Raw genomic sequence first — 19,307 nt, forward strand, 5'->3', positions numbered from 1 at the left:
GATGTTGTTCACATATGAATTTTACAAATGAATTTGGTGTGTTTGTTTTAATTAAGTTATTAAAAATTAGTTTGAATTTAGTATTAAAAAAAATTATTATTTCTTTTAAAAAGCGTATATGATAATATATTTTTATATTAATAATTAATTTTTTAATAAGTATATAAATTCATGAGTTTTTTAACTGTATAAAAATGATAATAATATAAAAAATAATAATCCTTCAGTCTCGAAATTAAGTATTCATTTGCTTTTTGCACGTAATTTTAAAAATTATTGATAAATTATTGGTAATGTTAGATAAATAGTACCGTTATTAAAAAAGAAAATGAATAAACTAAAATGGAAAAATAAATATTCTGTTATGGGACGGAGGAAGTAAATTTTTATTAATAGTTAATTTTTTATAAACCAATAATATATATTGAATTAATATATGTATTATAATTTTTAAGTAATTTTCTAAAAAAAATTATTTCATTGCTCTATGAACAAATTATCTATATTAAAATTTGTTTTTTTATTATTATTTTTAAAATAATACTTACGGATTTTTACTAATTTTTTTGATATGTTATAATTATTTGATATAGTAAAATATCCTACGATATTTTCGTCTTTACAAATTTTTAATATATTTTTGTAAGCATTTTTTTTAAAAAAAAAAGACAAAAAAAAGTATATAAATTTAAAAGATTATAAAAGTTTTTAATATGTCTAAAATAAAATTATTGCAGTAATAATAATAATAATAATAAATTGGACGAAGCAATAAAACACTGGGCCAGGGCCTAGTGTACCTAGGCCTCTTTACAGAGGGCCTGTTGAGCCTAGGGCCGAGAGGAATTGACGGTCCTTTTTGTGTTTCTTTGGGTTTGATAACTTTGATTTAAAACGATTTAATTTATATTTTATATTTAAATAATATTTTATTAAAAACAATATTATATTTTTTAAAAATACAATATTCAAATAGTAAAACCTAAAAATAATGTATTAAAGAAACATCCATGATGTCAAGATTTAAATGAAAATTCAAATATATGTAAATAAACTTACGAAATATATGTATTCACAAGTTATTTTGAATGTATTACCTCTCCCTCTTATTCCAATATGTGCTTTCCGTAAAGAGATTATAAAATAATATTAATTTTATTTAAAGATATTCAAAATACACCTTATGGACAAATACATACACCCTTCAATTATTCATCACAGAGAAAAAAAAATACAATTTTTATTTTTATCCAAAACCCCAAACAAACACACCTAAACAGAAACCAATGTTCTTGTACTAAAGTTCAACCTATATTTTAACCCTCTTCAGCACATCCATAATATGTAATCAATATAACACTCGGAAATGGAAGAAGTTTCGCAAAAGAGGTTTTGTCATGGTGCTATAAATGTGTCAAATTCTTGTGATCTCTAAGTTCATCTATTCATTGATCCTCAAAAAAAAGGATAGGATAGGATAGGATGAAATGAGCAAAAAATGACCCTCCACATTTATCACCTTAAACATACAAAACATATTTTCCTATGTGCGAACCTCGACTAAGCTAAACCATATTAGGCCTCTGGGGAAGCAAAAGATTGTAAAATTTATCATGTAGGAAGAAATGCTTACCTTTGCTATCCACAGCCTTTTTCCATCCACACCACCCGCCGTTCACTATTTTCTTCAGGTCTTCCCCGCCCGTGTAGTGGGGGTCGAGTATGAGAAATGCACAATCTCCGCTCACTTCATTGTAGTCGACACCCAATAGGGTGTATGCGAGTACCCCTCCACCTGCAGACAAAAGATCAGGTTCATCTTCATAGCAGGATGAAAAGTTGAAAACGGCGAATGTTCTAATGGAAGGATTTTCTGACCAATCATTATGGGCGTTCCTTGAGTCTCGAAATGCAAAGCAAGCTCGCGACATTTCTCGGGAAGCTCAGCTCCAGACCTCACATTGATGACTTTGCAACTGACCTATTGAGGTTAGGAATATATTTTTATCAAAGTTGTGCCTCGCCTAGGTTTCGGGTAAGCAAATTTATGTGTATTCATCACAGATTAATTAAATCAGTATAAATCGGATGTAATGCATGTTAGTTAAGAAATAGAAAGAAAGAAAGGAATACTTACACCGAGTAGCTTGTCCAGAACAAAGCTCAACTCAATGGCGCCAATCCATTCACGTGACCCAATAAATGAAGGGTCTTTATCCCCAATCTCTACCAGTGCTTGCTGGATTTCTCTGGATGGTCCAACATGGTATGTAAGCAGATAAAAATCGGGATATTATAAAAGGCAGATGGTAGAAGAAAATATGGTCATGCAACTTCTCTTCTTAAAATTTTCATAAGATAACAATCGTTCACATATTTTTAGGAGAACATAATCTCCTACTTCAAAATTCACTGTTTCATGTGGTCGAAGAAACAATTTTGTTCATAATGATAAACTTGAATCTAGTTTTACTCCATAGATGTGAAGAAAACAAAGGAGTAAAGACAACGTTCCATATTTGAGATGCATAATGAGTCATTTTTACCAAAAGATTATGCAATGTCTCCCATTACAATGTACATGTGGACTGGCCGCAGCTTAAGAAACGAACCACTCAAATCATTTGCTAAATTTCACATTCAAGTTCATCGATTTTTCAGCAAACAGAAGTGGAACGTAGGAAATTGACCTAGGATCCATAAAATATACCTGTGTGAAGGGACATCAACGGAAGTGTAATGTTGTTGCCTGAACCATGAAATGATAGTTTGAAGAGAACGATAAGCACAACCCCAACCCTGCCAACTCATATATTGTTAATAGGCCCGATTGAAATAGTGAAAACTATATTCTGGAAGACTAGCCAAGCCTTTTTGAGAATTATAAATATAAAATTTATATACACAGATAATACTTGGGTTTTTAATTATGTACACTTACAGAGAGCCTAATAATGACCAGTAGAATGTATGGTTATTTTGCAAACAGTTCACATATTCCTGACATCATGTGCAAAATACTTATTGAATAAATGTCGTTCTACCAAGATACATAATGAAAGGAATAATAGCAGTATAACAATCCATTCAACACAATCACGATTTCAATAATCCACATAGTAGAGAATGGAGAATAGAGACTAGCAAACATAAAACATTGAAATGAGATTGTATGTCTTATCATTCTGTCTGATATTATTCTCAACTTACTGAGCCAGGATAGAAATCTTCTCTTGAGGAATTCAAGTTTGATTCTTATTTATATGACTTCTTGGTTCAAGAAAGTATATGTAATCTATTTCATGTAACAGCTGCAGAATAAAATGGTCACTTTATTATTTTGCCACAAAGTTGAATATTGGTAATTGCTGTTATTTCGACAAACCGTGGAAACCTGAACCACTGCATGATTGCATTCTTGCTACACGTGTTTAAGCAAAGAGCAAACTTTAGATATACAAAAATCAAAGAGAAAGCATTCAAATGACTTCCCAACTATAGCAAATCCGTTTTTGCAGTATATATGACATCCATAGAATCTACATAGCCATATTCAAAACAGCAGTTCTGACGAGGAAAGTTAACATTTTAAATAAATAAATCAGAACAATGCTATAAATGGCACAGTTGCAGGAGGAAGTTTTCTTACAGAATCATCAAATCCATCTTGGAGGTAATGATAATATTCATAAGAACCTTGAATTAGAGAGGCATAACCACCAGATACTGCACAATCATTAAAATCGTGTTAACATTATTACCAAGTGAAAGTATAGAGTTGGATAAAATATACAACTAAAAAAATGTAAGAATTTCAAGTAAGGTTCAAGAATCAAGGCAACATATTACCTCCGCTGCTTGGAATACCAAGATGAACATCTTTCAGCAAATAGGAGCCTGTTATGTACATTGTACTATGTGTAAACAATCTTTTATCCACTTCAAGTAAAAAAAAATAAAAATGCCAACAAGAAGTTAAAGGCTTATAAAGACTTAATGCTTACCCTTTGGAATTGATTTGCCCCTTGTGTTTTCCTTTACTGAAGATAAGTTTATCGCGTTTGCAATTCTTAAAAGTGGGCGATCAAATGGTAACCCAAGTCTCAAATGGAGGGATCTTCGAACTTCAACTGCAATAAACTCAAGGCATACACATTATCATTACCATCAAATCTGAAGTAGAATGAAACTAGTAACTTCACCAATTCTTTATCTATTTTATAAACTTTAAATCTTCCCAGGCAGAACAGTATATGTGAGCATCCATCCTTTCATGCCACTATACTTTTTCCGATATATGAAATAGTGAATTTTGCAGGAGTATTTTTTATTTACACAATACCACTTCACATAGAGCAGGAATCAGGATGGGAAGTGCTTATAGAATTTCCTTAAAACATATCAATGGGAAGGAATCTAGATGTCTGACAGGATTTGACATCAAATCCCCTGCTTTTAAGGGGAAGTACTTATAGACTTTCTGAGAAAAGATTGAAATTGACGGGCACATACAGATGTAACACCCTGCATTGATTGTTTATATCTTTATGCTTTTTCTGATTATCAATCCAATGGTCATCTTAGAGCAGACAAGTCCCCTACACATTATTTCAGGCCTATTTTATCCAGTTCAGGCAGATCAATAATAGTATAGGACATGGGAGTTCATTCCATCCATTGAAATACTTTAGCTAAATCTTTTTTTTTGCTAACATTTTATATTTAGGAGCATTTATAAACAATGTTAGGATTAGATTTCTGTTGCTATTTATCTGTACTCAATGAGAAAACAAGATCCTGATTTCTAGCAATGTTTGAATTCTGAACACTTGATACAAGATGCACCATAAATATCCTTTCTTTTTCCAAACTACAGGCCAAATAAATACCCATGAAATAAATGTCAGTATTTTGTTGGGACTTTGATTATATCACCAACCATAATACTGTTATCACTCCACAGATGGAGTACTTCCTAGTTCAGTTCAAAGAATGAACATACAACTATTTTTCATATCACCTTTTTCTCAAATGAAACTTTTTCCGATTAACTCACTAACATGAAACTCTCTTCAGTTTGCACTTTTTGCAGTAAGAAACTACCTTGTTCCAATTCTGTCTCTCCATATCTAAGTTCATATAAAGCAGTGATAGGATGAAGAAAGCCAGGAGGAACAAAGTGATATGGAGATAGCTGCACAAGAATACAGGTACTTTGTTAGTACATTTTTTTTATTGGAAGGAGATATATTCATTAACGCAAGCAATCTTTCAGATGGTTCTTACAGAACACAATTAACTCAGCTTTTTCACAATGCCAAAAATCCATGAGAACAAGCATCCACAATATATAAATGTATAATAGAGACTGATAAAAATGAGCTTCAAAACACGATAATCTAACCCGTGGATGTTGTTTCAAGAGATTTGGCAATATCTTGTTCTTCAACGAGTGTAACTGATCAACTAGCCCAGGAACAAGTAACTTGGAAACCATCTCAGTCAGAAGCAAATCCTTTGTAGCATATAACAAAACTTCTAATTTATGATTTACTACTAAAAGCTTAGCTGCTCCATTTGCTGGCAAATAAAGAAATGAAATTCAAGAAACACAATTAAGATGGATTCTTAAAATGCATTAACATTCATATTACTCAAACTACAAACGGAAGGACAGGGCAATATCCTGTATCAAAATACTGCATAATTGTGAAAATATTGCTGGCTGATTTTATTATACCTGGATAATATTCAGCAAGAGGTGCAGAAGGTTTCTCACTTCTTGACATATTAAACATGATGCTGACCAGAATTTTGTCGACATCCTGAAGTGTCCCAAGTCAATATGCACACTAAAGTGACTAAAAATCAAAAGCTTAAAATCATTTTAAATGTCAGATAAAGGTATTACCTCCTCCACAGAGGAAAAAGATGCAATGTCCTTACTTTCCGAGAAAAAGTATGAACATCTGAGGGATTTTACAAGAGACTCTTCAGCAGATTCAATTATAAAAGCGTTGTCTGGAAGCTCAGCAGGAAGATCAATCCCATGAATAATGATTGGCGGCAATCCACCTAATGAAGGTTTATCTTGGGCTTCTATAACAAAAGCAACATCGGGATCCCTGAGTTTTCTTTCCACGTCTTCAATAGCTCTTGCATACACACCTTCAACATCTAAAGGAAATATAGAGTATTGAGCAAGAGAAAAGGAATAAAGGAAAGCAAGCCTCTAATTAAGTATGAAACAGACATCCTAGACATTATCAGGAGCCCAGAAAATACAACAATGTAAAATGCCCCACCTGTTCACAACAAAGATGAACAATATTTATCACAAGTATTTAACATGTGTTCTAAAAGCATTCCTATGTTGTTATTTTCCTTCAGTTAGGGTTTTAGAGGTTCAGTATAATCGAATTCAAACTGATCACATGCTCAAAACCCTACTAGTATGTCTTAGAGAAAATAGTTATATATTGATGCACCTTAATAAAAAGGTGTAACAAAGCTCAAGCTCAGCCTATTTGTTAAGAGAGTTGCAATGATCACCATAACACAATACTTAGTGAATATGTGCAAAAATAGTCCCAAGATTCCCAGCTCCCTAGTAGATCTTGCTTTCCTACAAAAGATCATTTTCCAAGGCCGAAAACAAAATTGAGACAAATATAAAATTTAAATGTTGATTGCAAAGAATATTAGTCAAATTTCTTCATAAGCATCCTTCCATCAAACTTTTCAACTTTGAGAACTTGACACCTCTAGGGTAATTTAACACTTGCTTGACTAACTTTATGGGAATGTAGTACTACATGAGCAATAACTGGTAACAAAATTGCACATAAAAAGAGGAAGATAGCATTTACCATTGGTATTAGTTGAAGAATAATACAAAGGCAACTTCACAGGAAGTTCGCAACGAACAATACAACCTCTGTCCCATACTTTCTTCTCAGGATGATCCTCATAAATAACAGTGCACACTTTTACTAAACTACTGGGATGACCCCTCCTAGATATGAAAAACTGCAGATCACGATCACTACTGCCATTGTTCAGATCCAATACAGCCCCAATCACCTCCTGAGATTCATTGTCATCACCATAAACCGTCTTCCTAAAATTCCTAACAGCTGAGATAGCATTATGGATAACTTTCTCTGCTTTCAGTTCATTATTATTATGGACAAACACTGCTCCAATAACTTCAAAACCCCTTGGAAGAAGACTCCTGATTTCATCTGTCAATCAAGGCCCACAAAATAACAAGAAAGATTATGACTTTGAGCAATATCATCTAAATTAACTCCAGAGTCCAGACCTATAACAATCCCAACCTAGCTCCTCTCAAGTTACACCAATTTCAAATTTCAAATTTTCTTTCCCCGTATAACCAAAAAGGATCAACTCCAGCACACTCAGAACAACTCCATTCTCTCCTATCAATAAAAAAGTAATGACAAAACATTAACATATATCATTCAAGTCATTCATCGAACACCACCAGCATCAACACAACATGCTCAAATGTCACTATATCCTTAAGACGTTCAAACAAAGACTAATAAAAAAACAAAAAGAAGACTAATTTCACATAAATTTACTCTTTATTCACTCACATTCCGAAAGGTATATCTCCATAAATCAATTCAACACACCTTCGAGACCTCCACCAAAACGAAATAATAGGAAATCACATGAATTCGTAATTGATTCCGCCAAAATACTACACCGAACCACCGCTTAGATCCTTCAGCCATAAAACCCGTGCACCGAGCTCCAGAGACAAGTATAAGAAAACGTACCAGATTCCTTAGAGAGGTCGACGGAAAGGGGATCGGCTTGAAGAATATGGAGGCATCGGATGGTGGAAGTGATGGTGAGAAAAGGCAGGAAGGGAGAACCGATCAGCCATTGCACGCCGGGCTCCTTCAAAATCAGCAGCCTTCGGCACAGTATCTTAATTACGACGTCGTTTTCGGTGCCCATATTGAAGAGAAATGACCGGTGCAAGTCAGCTTACAGGGGTTTTAGAAGACTTGCCCGACCGGTTCCGAACCGGTTCGCTAGTTTCCGACCGGCGGTCGCCATTGACCCGAATCCTAAACAGTTTTCTACAGTTCCTATTATCTGCAAACCATGAAACCGGCTGTCCATATAGAAAGCTTATTAGTCACCTTGGGCTCGGCCCAACAGCATGACCTAGTAAAATAAAGAAAATGAGAAGAAGAAAAAATAATTAAAGGCAAAATACTTTTATTATATATTTTATAAAAAAAAAATAGTAAAAATAACTGGTCTCGTAATTTTTATCAAAAATTAATATTATTTATTTTTATTAAAACATAAAAGATATTTCATTTTTATTATGACAGATAAATAAAAAAATAAACGTATTTTTATGACAATTTATATTTATAATTATTCAATTTCGTATATTTCGATTTGTTCCACAAAATTTATTTTTTTAAAAAAATAACTATAAATTTTAATTAAATTTTAAATTTTATAATTTATAATTTTTTAAATTTAAATTTAAATTATTTAGTTATTTCAATTTTAATCTATAAATATATATTATGCTATAATTATTTATTAATTATAACTCTCTGTTCTCGTATCTACAGCTAAATAAACATTTTATATGGAATAAATAAAATATTATATTAGTATTAAACTCGTATTATACAAAAAAAATAACGAAAAAAATATAATATTAAAAATTATACTTTATGTGAATGATATGTAAATAATCCGTCGTTGTTTGAAATTAATTTGACATAAAAATATATTTAGAGATAAAAAAAAATAATAAGTTTGTGATGCTAAGTTTGTTTTTGTTCCAATGACTTCTAATTTTATATTGATAAACGATCAATGTCCAAAGTTGAAATATGATATTGAATATAGGAAATGTATACCGCATTCTAATGTGGTAGAATCTGTTATATACTTAATAGTTACTACTAAGTACTTTCTCCGTTCCAAACAATGTGCAATATATATTTTTGGTATGGATTTTTAGGTGGGTAGCATTAAGTAGGATAATTTAAAATTTAAGTGATGTGATGGAGAGAGAAATGTATCTTTTATTTTTTTATTTGAATGATACGAGGGGATAAAGTGTGGGGTAGAGATTAAATATGATTAATTATTTCCTATTTTGAAAATATTGCAGGGTGTTTGGGACATACCAAAAAAAGAAATATTGAGACGGAGAGAGTATAATTTAACCTATATTGTTAGTTCTGCAAGTAGATATATGTCTAATCTTGGTTTACGACATTGATAGGTACTGTCAATACGGATTTAGTGTTTGGAAAGTAGACTAAGGGTGTGTTTGTTTGGGGGATTGGATTGGATTTATACTATTCATCTAATTTTTTCTCCCCAAAAAACATCCAATCAAATACCTATTTTTTATTTTTTATATTATACTAAAAATCAATTTTACATTCAAAACATTACATCAATACTTATTTATATCACATCATACAACTATTCAAATTCAAAATTTTTACTATTCAGATCCCAACTCAAAATCCAAACCCCCAAACAAACACACCCTAATAATATTAAATTAGAAGGATCTGTGGATTCTAATTATATAAACTACAAAGAATTTAGAAAATATACTGTGTTGTATATTTTATGTTACATGATACATTCATAAGTTGAAATTTTCAATTACAATACATAAGTAACATTGTTTACCGAGTCTGAATATATTGCTATAACCAAAGCATTAATGCTAAAATATTTATTAACATAAATTGGTTATTTGCATAATATTGTCACTGTCTACGTTATTAAATATGTGATTTTGACATTGATAAATAAAATATTGATTAGATTTTATTTATGAGATATTTATGTTAGATTTTTTTTTTTAATGAATGAACAAATTTATCAAATTATTATAAAATTATACCAATATTAACAACATATGGCGGCTTGCACGTCAAATTTACTGTTTTTTTTTTTTTTTAATTATTAAATTTTAACATTTTATATTAATTATTCGAAAATTTTAAAATAATAGACCATGAGTGATTTCCAACAAGACATTTGAATACGATGGAGATTCAACCGTGCGGCAAAGTCATTAGCAAGAATTTTTTTATTTAGTATTTTCTAGACGATAAGATTCTCTATAAATATTATTAAAAAAAATACAATATAAAGATACATTAACATAATACACATACTTTATTCATTTAAAAATAATACTCCCTCTGTCCCAGATATCATATCCACGTTGCCGTTTCTGTCCGTCTCACATACCATGTCACTTTCATTTTTTAGAAAATGATTATACACTTTAATCTCATTTTAAATTTTTTAATTTTTTTTTAATTTTAATTAAACTAATTAGTTATCTTAATCTTAATTTATAATTATTTATCTTATAGGATAATTATTTTTACTAATGTATTCTTAATTATCTACTAATTACACCCCTCCTAAAATACCGTATCTACAGTGTAGCAGACACGGTACCTGAGACGGAGGGAGTAATAATTTAACACAAAATATTGATTTTTATATCGTTGGACAATTCTTTATATCTAACATCAAATATAAAAATAGATGACATGCAATATTTTATAGTCTACAAAATAAATGCAGACCAAAAATTTGATCCGAGCACGAAATAAAAAATTAGTGCTTGAGCCTCCAAAAAAAAAAAAAAATTGAAACAAATTGTTTCGATTTTTTTTTTGATTTAATTATCTAATCTAACTCATTTTTCGATAATAATACACACTACAAAAAAATAGTATATTTGTAACGGAATTCCGTTAGTAAAATTCACGTAGCTAACGTAATTCCATCTCTAATTCCGTCTCTAATATAATTAGTAAACGGAAAAAGTGAATTTAGGAACGAAAAACCCTCTTTACAAAATTGATAATTTCTTGTAGTGACATAAATTGGTTTATTCGTAGCCCGGCCCGGCACGGACCGGCCCATCGAATACAGCCAAAACCCTAATTCCCCTTCAAACCTATCTTATTAACACATTTTGTTTTGTATCAAACCATGTGAGTGATAGTAACTCTAACCATGTGTTTAGTTGGTTAGATATAATCCTTGTCATTAGTTTGTTCTTTTTATTTTTTCCATGGTTTTTAGTGAATTTTCTTACTTATATTCTTTTGATAAAAATTTATTATTATTTTTTTAAAAATTAAAAATTAATAAAAAATATTCCACCCAAAATATTTTTATAAAACTTTAAATTACTTTCATAATTCTTAATAATTAACAATAAAAATAAAAAATCTCATCATTCCTAAAACAAACACAACCTAATTGTTTTGATCTTTGCTGCTTTTTAAGTGCATTAATGATTTGAATTGATGCATTATTATATAAAAAAATAAAAAATAAAAGTTTTTGCATAGTAAAAAAATAAAATAAAAATAAAAATAGAGCCATATTTAAACTGTATCCATTAAAAAGTTTTTTATCAAAGTTTATATTTTTAAATATAAAAATAATAGTAGTAAAAAATTAAAATAAACATATTCACAGTTATTTTATTTAAAATAATATTTAAAATGTTGTACATTTAATTGTAAAATCATACTTACTCCGTACCATATAAAGTATTTTTTTTTATTTTCTTTCGTCTATATAATTTTTTTTTAAAATATAAATATAGACTTTAATCATATTTTAAAATTTATAATTTATAATTTTTTTAATTTTAGTTAAATTATTTAATTATTTTAATCTTAATTTATAATTATTTTTATTATATAATAATTATGTTTACTATTATATTTTTTAATTATTTACTAATTATATTTTACATAAATTCTTATGCTACAGTAACGTGTACATTTTTAGTGAGACGGATGGAGTAATAAAATAAGAAATTCTACGCATTATTATTTTTTATAAAAAATAATATGTTAAAAGAACAATATCTTCCTCTATCCCACATAATTTGTCTCTATTTTTTATTTTCGTCTGTCCCACATAACATGTCTTTTTTATTTTTGGAAATATAATTATGTACTTTAATCGCATTTTAAATTTTAAATTTTATAATTTTCTTAATTTTAATTAAACTATTTACTTATTTTAATCTTAATCTATAATTATTTTTACTAATACAATATTTAATTACTTACTAATTATATTTTACTTAAATTTTCGTGTCTACAGTTATACACTTATATTACATGGGACAGAAGGAGTAATATATATATATATATTTTTTAAGAAAAAGTGTTTTTATGCAAGTTTGAAAACTTGAGGAAGGGCCACAGCATGCCACGCGGCTGAATATTCGTTGAAGAAAAGTAAGAATGATTTATGCAAGTGGGAACGTAACAATCTCAATGCACCGCACTTAAATTTATTGCACATGCCTACATCTTCAATTCATGTTACAATAAATTTCAATCTTGAAAAAAACACACACACACACACAAATGCACTTTTTTTTTTTTTTTTTTATAATTCATTTTTCTTATTGATTTTTTTTTCTAAAAAAAATGGAAATTTGAAACTGAAAAGTATAGTTGGAAGTTTGATTTTAATTGATTTTTTTTTTTTCTACTCCCTCTGTCACGTAACAATGTATCTATTTTTTTATTTTAGTTTGTTCCGTAACAAAGTATTTATTTCTTCTTTTAGTAACTGTACTATCTAACTAACGTTACAAATACTCTTACAATTTATAATATATTACACAAATATCATTATTTTTATATCATACATACTAATAAGGTTATTTTAGTCATTTATACTTTAAATCTACTACATTTCAATATAATACTAATATTTCTAAAACTACATGAAAAAAACAAATAAATATCTAATTATGTAACGAAATGGAGTATTATAAATTGAGGTATAATATAATATAATATATATTTGATTAAAAAAAAATATGTATGGAATGTTTTGAAAAATTGTACTTCAAATAAAATATGTTCAATAAAAATAAGATTTGACATAAAATAAAATTTTATATAATATAAATAAATCACATATATTTATATTCAGTTTGGTAGAATTTTTTTAATTATATTTTATTAATAATGAAATCAAATATCTATTTACAAATATGATATAAAAGAAATAAGTTCAAATAATAATAACCAGATATAATATTTCAATAAAATATAGATAATAACGCAAAAATGTAAAATATTTAATGTCCTTTTCATATTCAAATGCTCCTTTCGTCCCATCTACTATGTCCACGTTGTAGTTTCTGTCTGTCTCACATTCCATGTCACTTTCCTTTTTTGGAAAATGATTATACATTTTAATCTCATTTTACATTTTCTAATTTTTTTTAATTTTAATTAAACTAATTAGTTGTTTTAATCTTAATTTATAATTATTTATATTATAGGATAATTATTTTCACTAATACATTCTTAATTATCTACTGGTTATACTTATCTTAAATTTTCATGTCTACAGTGACCCAAACATCCAACGTGAGAATGAGAGAGTAGTATAATAGAAACCTAAGTTATAAACGAGACTCTAAACAAATCAAAGTCAGAAACATGACTCTACACAAAATTAGGATAAGCGATCGAAGGTCATCGGAAGCATAAACAAACTAAATTTGAAAACTTCATCTTTGACAAACTATCGAAAATATGTCAAGAAAATGTAGCGAGAACAATTACGGCTAATTTCAAATCGGGGAGGATTGAAGTGGCAACGACGCGGTGGTTGAAGATTTCTAAGTACATTCGAGAATTACAGAAATATAGTCGGAGAAAATTAACTTTGATATCATGTTACAATTTATAAAATATTTATTTTTATTTTATTTAATTGAAATAAAGGGTTCTAATATAAAAGAGATAAGCTCAAATAATAATAGTAATCTAAAATAATAATAGTCCTCACATCACCTGCCACACATGGTTCGTCTAGTGTGACTTTTTCGTTGAGCCTGGTTTGCAGGGTATTAGGTTCAGCCGGAAATTTACTCAATGCGCACTTTTAAATAACGATTGCGGATTCCCACGTCACTAAAAAAATATATATATTAAGAAAAAAAAAAAGGCAACAACTTTAGATACAAAAAATATATATATATATATATGTATGAAAATACAGTTTAAATACACAAAATTTCTACAAAACAACCATAAAATTAATTGAAGCCTACTTTTTGGATTGAACCCACATGCATTTAAATTCAACCAAACAACCTCTATATTTCAATATTTAATTCAACTCAAATTTAATGAAAAGTAGGTCAATTTTTTTTTGTTATGTTTGACTGTAGGATTTTATTGGGGTTATTATTATTTATATGAATTTTCTTTTAAAAATTAATAATTAAATATTTATAATTATTTTATATATTATATTAAATTTTAATTTTATATTTAAAGCATCGCATTTAATAATTATTCAATTTATATTTACTATTTAAAACTCAAAAAAAAAAAAAAAATCAAATTCAAGCTTTGTTTTGTAAAATAATTTGAATGAATGTTTTATAGATAACATAAACATAATAAATATAGTACTACCCCCGTCATCCGATTGTGTATTCATTTAACCAAGCACGAATTTTAAGAAAAATAGGTGAAAATAGAAATTTTTATTTTTATTTTTTGTAAAAAAAAATAGAAAAAAATGATATTTTTTACTAAAAAATGAAACGGGAATAAATTTGAATGAAAAAAAATATATATATATATTATTTTCCCTTTAATATATTTCAAAATTATTGCAACATATATACACATTTTCTTTATCATTTCAAATACAATTTATATATTTATTTTTTAAATAAAAGTACAAAGAAATTATACAAAAATTAACAGAATTTCTGCTTAAAAAGATCGCACTAAATTTAATTAACATATATTATTTCCTCTATCCATTGTAATTATATTAGATTTTCTTTTTAGTTGTCAGTTAAATTTATTCACAGTTCATTTATAATAAATAATTTTATCCTCTCACAATTTTACTATCTATATATCAACCAATAATAATCAATTTGTCACTAACATTTTTATTTATTTCATCATATTTTATCAAATTTGTGATAAATTACCCACATATATGGCGGCACCGTATTGATTTTTCAGAAAACACTGATCAAAAGTCCAAATAATATATGACTTATAAAATAAGAGCATGTGCTATATTTAATATATGTATTTTTTGAACTCCTGGATCGATGCTATTTGGAAAAATAATCGTGGATGTCATGTATTACATATGAGTATGTCATGCATTTTTCTTTCATATTGTATTTTTATTATATTAAAATAAATAATATGCTATCTGAACTCTTGATCAATGCTATATTATATTTTTATTATATTAAAATAAATAATATGCTATATGAACTCTTGATCGATGCTATTTGAATTTGTAATCGTATTAATTATTTAAAAAGGCAATATGATTTCAAATCAGCACTCTAATTGAACTGTAAATGAGGAAAAATAGTGTGTAAATTATAAAGAAAAAAAAAATGACAAAAGTTATAATAATAATAATAATAATAATAAAATTAATTAAAGATGATAGAAAATAAATAAATAAATAAATAAAACAAGAGAGAGAGAAAGATTTGGCCCACAAGACCTTTCATTAGCCAATCTTGAAAGCACTACACCAACATGGCTTGTTCACATGCCAAATCACATTATTAATTAATTAATTTCGAACTATTCTTCAACCTCCATAATCTTAAAAATATGTATATATACACATTATTACATATCGACCACCATGTTCCTATTGTCCATAAAATCAATGTCAAATTACACTCATACGATCCCACAATTAATATAACCATCAAGATAATGATATATATATATATATATATATAGAACTGGCAAAAACTGACCCGACACGACAATTCGATACGAAATAATTGGGTTTGGGTCAAAGATTTCAATCGATTATGTATACAGGTTGATACAAACTCGACACGATAATAAACGAGTCGGGTTAGGGTTGAGACTCTCAACTCGAACCCGACACGATAACCCGATTATAATATATTAATATTGATTAATGTATTCATTATATATGTAAAATAATTATAATTTAATAATTTTCTCATAAATTAATTTAAAAACTAAGTTCAATTTTAAATAATCCAACCTTATTTACGGTCAAACTAATAAAAATTAACATAACACGACAAAAAATTATTTAATTTGAATCAAGAATTTTGACTTAATTATTGTATACGGGTCAACCCGAACCCCACACGATAATAAACGGAGTCAATACGAACCCGACACAATAATAAACGAGTCAGGTTAGAATTGAATAATTTAGCCCGTTTAAAGTATTCAACTTGACACGAATCGATCAATTGCCAACTCTATAAATATATATATATATATGTATATGTCTATATATGTCCCCAATGGATCGATCAATCGAGGCAGCTAGAAATATAAATATATATATATATATATATATGTGACAAAATGTTATGCATTGTTGCTGCTAGAACTATCGCATTAATGCGCATATGCATATGCGTAAAAAATCTGAACCGACACATGAGCTTGATATATCCTTCGATGATTAAAAAAGAAGAAAAATATTAAGGCGTAAATTATCTAAGGCAAACTCTTAGAAAAATCTATTTAACCTAAAATTGCTTCCATCATTTATTTATTTATTTATAGAGATTCTTGTTTAGATGTTATTTCAAAACACGCATATATATATTTTTTCAGTTTTTATTTCTGTAAATACATCAATTTTAAAAAATAAAAAATAAAAAAAATTCACATGTCCGTGAGGTGGCGCTTACCTGACGGCTATACTGATGCCATGCAAACACTTCTAGTGTAGCACGCACTAAATGTGATTCTATTTACAAAATTATTTTAATATAGACTCCAGTTACAAAACTAAATTAAAAAGTAATTTAATTTCCGACGTAGACTGAGAAGTAGTTACTCATATACTGATTATTCCTAATGAGCATCGTAAGTGCCAATGTTTGTGAATGTAAGGCTAGACTTGTTTGGAAGAAACAAGTGATGAGGTGTAACATGGGATGTAATTTTCATCACTAACTATTATTCAACCAAACATGGCTTTCACTCACAAGTGGTACCACCTTAATTGGCCCATGCAACGTGTGCTTTTCTCATGCATCTTTTTGCTTCTTTTCATTTTCTATTTACATTTTTTTATAATCACACGTCACCAAAATAATAATAACAACAACAATAATAATAATAATAGTAATATATTTTATTTTTGTTCAATAGAAAAACATTCATTTATTATTTGATCGTCTGTTACATATATATTTATTTTCTCTTTTATTCATTATTTATAAATAATATTTCTACTATTCAACATATTTACTATATAATAAAAAAAAATTTAAAAAGTATATAAGATAAGGGCATTTTGGATTTTTCATTTAAGGAAACCACTTTTATGGTTAATTAATTTTTTTAATAAAAATAATGATAATAATGCTCACTATATAGGCTGCGTTTGACAATTAGTTGATAGCTTTTAGTTGTTAGTTAATTCAATTAGCTGGTTTGACTAGTTAATTCAATTAGTTATTTGCATTAAAGTGTATGGTAAAACAACCGTTTAACATTAGTTATTTATACATAAAATGATTATTAAGTACATTGATATGTTATTTTTAAAATATTTAATTTTGTTTATTTTGGTTTGAAATTTATGAGAATTTTTGTTATTAATTATTGCAAATTATAAAAATATTATAAAATATTTATTTTTATTTTTATTATTTAGATTTGAGAAAATTATTTTTACTAAAAAATAATAATTTTTTATTAAAATTATGTAAAATATAAAATAATAAATATTTCGTATATATTTTTTTATTATGTTAATTATTGTTTTAATATATATAAATAAATTAATAACCTTTGGTTTTTCTATTTGATTTAGTTTTAAAAATTTATATATTTTACAAATAAAATAATTTATATGTAATAATTATTAATAGTAATTATTTTAAATTTACAAAAATAAAAATATAATTTTATAAATTAAATATATTAAAAATAATTTATAAATACTGCTATAAAAATATATTTATATGTATAAAATAAATAATTAAGTTTTAATGATAAATATGGAATAATCAAAATTAAAATGAAAAAACTTTTTCAAAATGCTAGCTAGATGAGTGTTTCAAAAATTAGCTTTTTGAATTCAAAAAACTTTTTCAAAAAGCTAATTTACCAAATATCTAAATTAGCTTTCTGACCGGTCAAACACCTAAGAGCTTTTCAAAAAAATCTTTAAAAACCTGTTTCTCAAACACCCTCATAATAAACTTTTATTTTTGTTCATATAGGATGCATTGATCAGTATTTTAACATACATACAATATAATGTTTAATTTTATTATATATACTAATGAAAAAAATATGCATGAAATTTCTAATATTATGCACAAATTTAGAGCTCTATATATGCATATTTTTCAATGAACTCTATAATATATTTTATACATTCATATTAAAATTACATATACACAACTTAATTATTCTAATTGCGTTGAGACCTACTCTCATTCGATTATTTCAACGATAGTTGTAGAAGAATTTTCACTGTCCGAGAATTCTCCAAAATGTCGCGTGTCACCTAATTCTAGGAGATTACTTGAAAGTTTATTTGTCGATATTCTAACTATTTAGTTTCCCTCTTTATGTCTATCTTCTTTCATCTTTTCATATTCTTCATTTTTTTTTTTCCTTTTTACAAAGCATGAAACCATCTAAAAATAAATAAAAATTGTGTATATAGGAAGCAAATCAAACATCAATAATGTACACATATATAACAAAATTTAAGATAACTATATATATATATATATATAAAGAAAAAAAAAAGTATATATTACTACAAAAAAAAATAGTATATTTGTAACGAAATTCCGTCCCTAAAGATCACGTAGTTAACGTAATTTCATCGTTAATTCCGTCTCTAATATAATTAGTAATAGAAAAAATAGATTTAAAGACGAAAAAATCTTGTTACAAAAATAATATTTTCTTAGTATAAATATAGATATATATAGAGAGAGGAAATTTATAGGCATGAAATTGAATTGAGTTGAATAGAATAGAATGGAAGATGCATGTGCTGCTGTCTTCTCCCTCCCAAGTCTGATGCTGTGTCCTAATCACCCAATCTATTCTTTCATAATGTACATTTTCACAATAGTTTCTTCCACTTTCTCATACTTCCCAAGGGGACTTATTAGTTCACTATATAATAATTAATACTGCCTCCGTCCCGCAACAAATATGGTGTCTGCTTTT

The 19,307-nt window shown here is 27.5% G+C and overlaps 1 protein-coding gene across 2 annotated transcripts; it reads right to left on the minus strand.

Moving 5' to 3' along the window:
* Positions 1 to 1,134: 1,134 nt before the first annotated feature.
* Positions 1,135 to 7,999, minus strand: LOC127253025 (probable Ufm1-specific protease). 2 transcript variants are annotated; one of them, XM_051277432.1, is made up of 13 exons: positions 7,809 to 7,999; positions 6,870 to 7,244; positions 5,912 to 6,177; positions 5,741 to 5,825; positions 5,405 to 5,580; positions 5,104 to 5,194; positions 4,005 to 4,130; positions 3,850 to 3,897; positions 3,650 to 3,726; positions 2,711 to 2,799; positions 2,138 to 2,249; positions 1,879 to 1,981; positions 1,135 to 1,795 (listed from the first exon to the last, which is right to left on the minus strand). In XM_051277432.1, the coding sequence occupies exons 1-13, from the start codon at positions 7,990 to 7,992 to the stop codon at positions 1,566 to 1,568; spliced, it is 1,962 nt and encodes a 653-aa protein (XP_051133389.1). In that variant the 5' UTR covers positions 7,993 to 7,999; the 3' UTR covers positions 1,135 to 1,565. The 2 variants fall into 2 exon arrangements, with proteins under 2 accessions (XP_051133389.1, XP_051133390.1); XM_051277433.1 differs by lacking the exon at positions 7,809 to 7,999 and adding an exon at positions 7,623 to 7,775.
* Between the last annotated feature and the right edge of the window lie 11,308 nt (positions 8,000 to 19,307).

Source organism: Andrographis paniculata, unplaced genomic scaffold (assembly GCF_009805555.1).
Source record: "Andrographis paniculata isolate CXL003 unplaced genomic scaffold, ASM980555v1 Contig49END, whole genome shotgun sequence".
In the NCBI taxonomy this organism is placed as follows: Eukaryota; Viridiplantae; Streptophyta; class Magnoliopsida; order Lamiales; family Acanthaceae; genus Andrographis; species Andrographis paniculata.

What these genes read in the sequence shown, in the direction of transcription:
- LOC127253025 (XM_051277432.1), bottom strand. Translation starts at nt 7,992, where the DNA reads ATGGGCACCGAAAACGACGTCGTAATTAAGATACTGTGCCGAAGGCTG. An exon ending in TCTTGCTGAATATTATCCAG is followed by an intron (nt 5,581 to 5,740) that starts GTATAATAAAAT and finishes TTTATTTGCCAG; the next exon opens with CAAATGGAGCAGCTAAGCTT. An exon ending in GGGCAAATCAATTCCAAAGG is followed by an intron (nt 3,898 to 4,004) that starts GTAAGCATTAAG and finishes TGTACATAACAG; the next exon opens with GCTCCTATTTGCTGAAAGAT.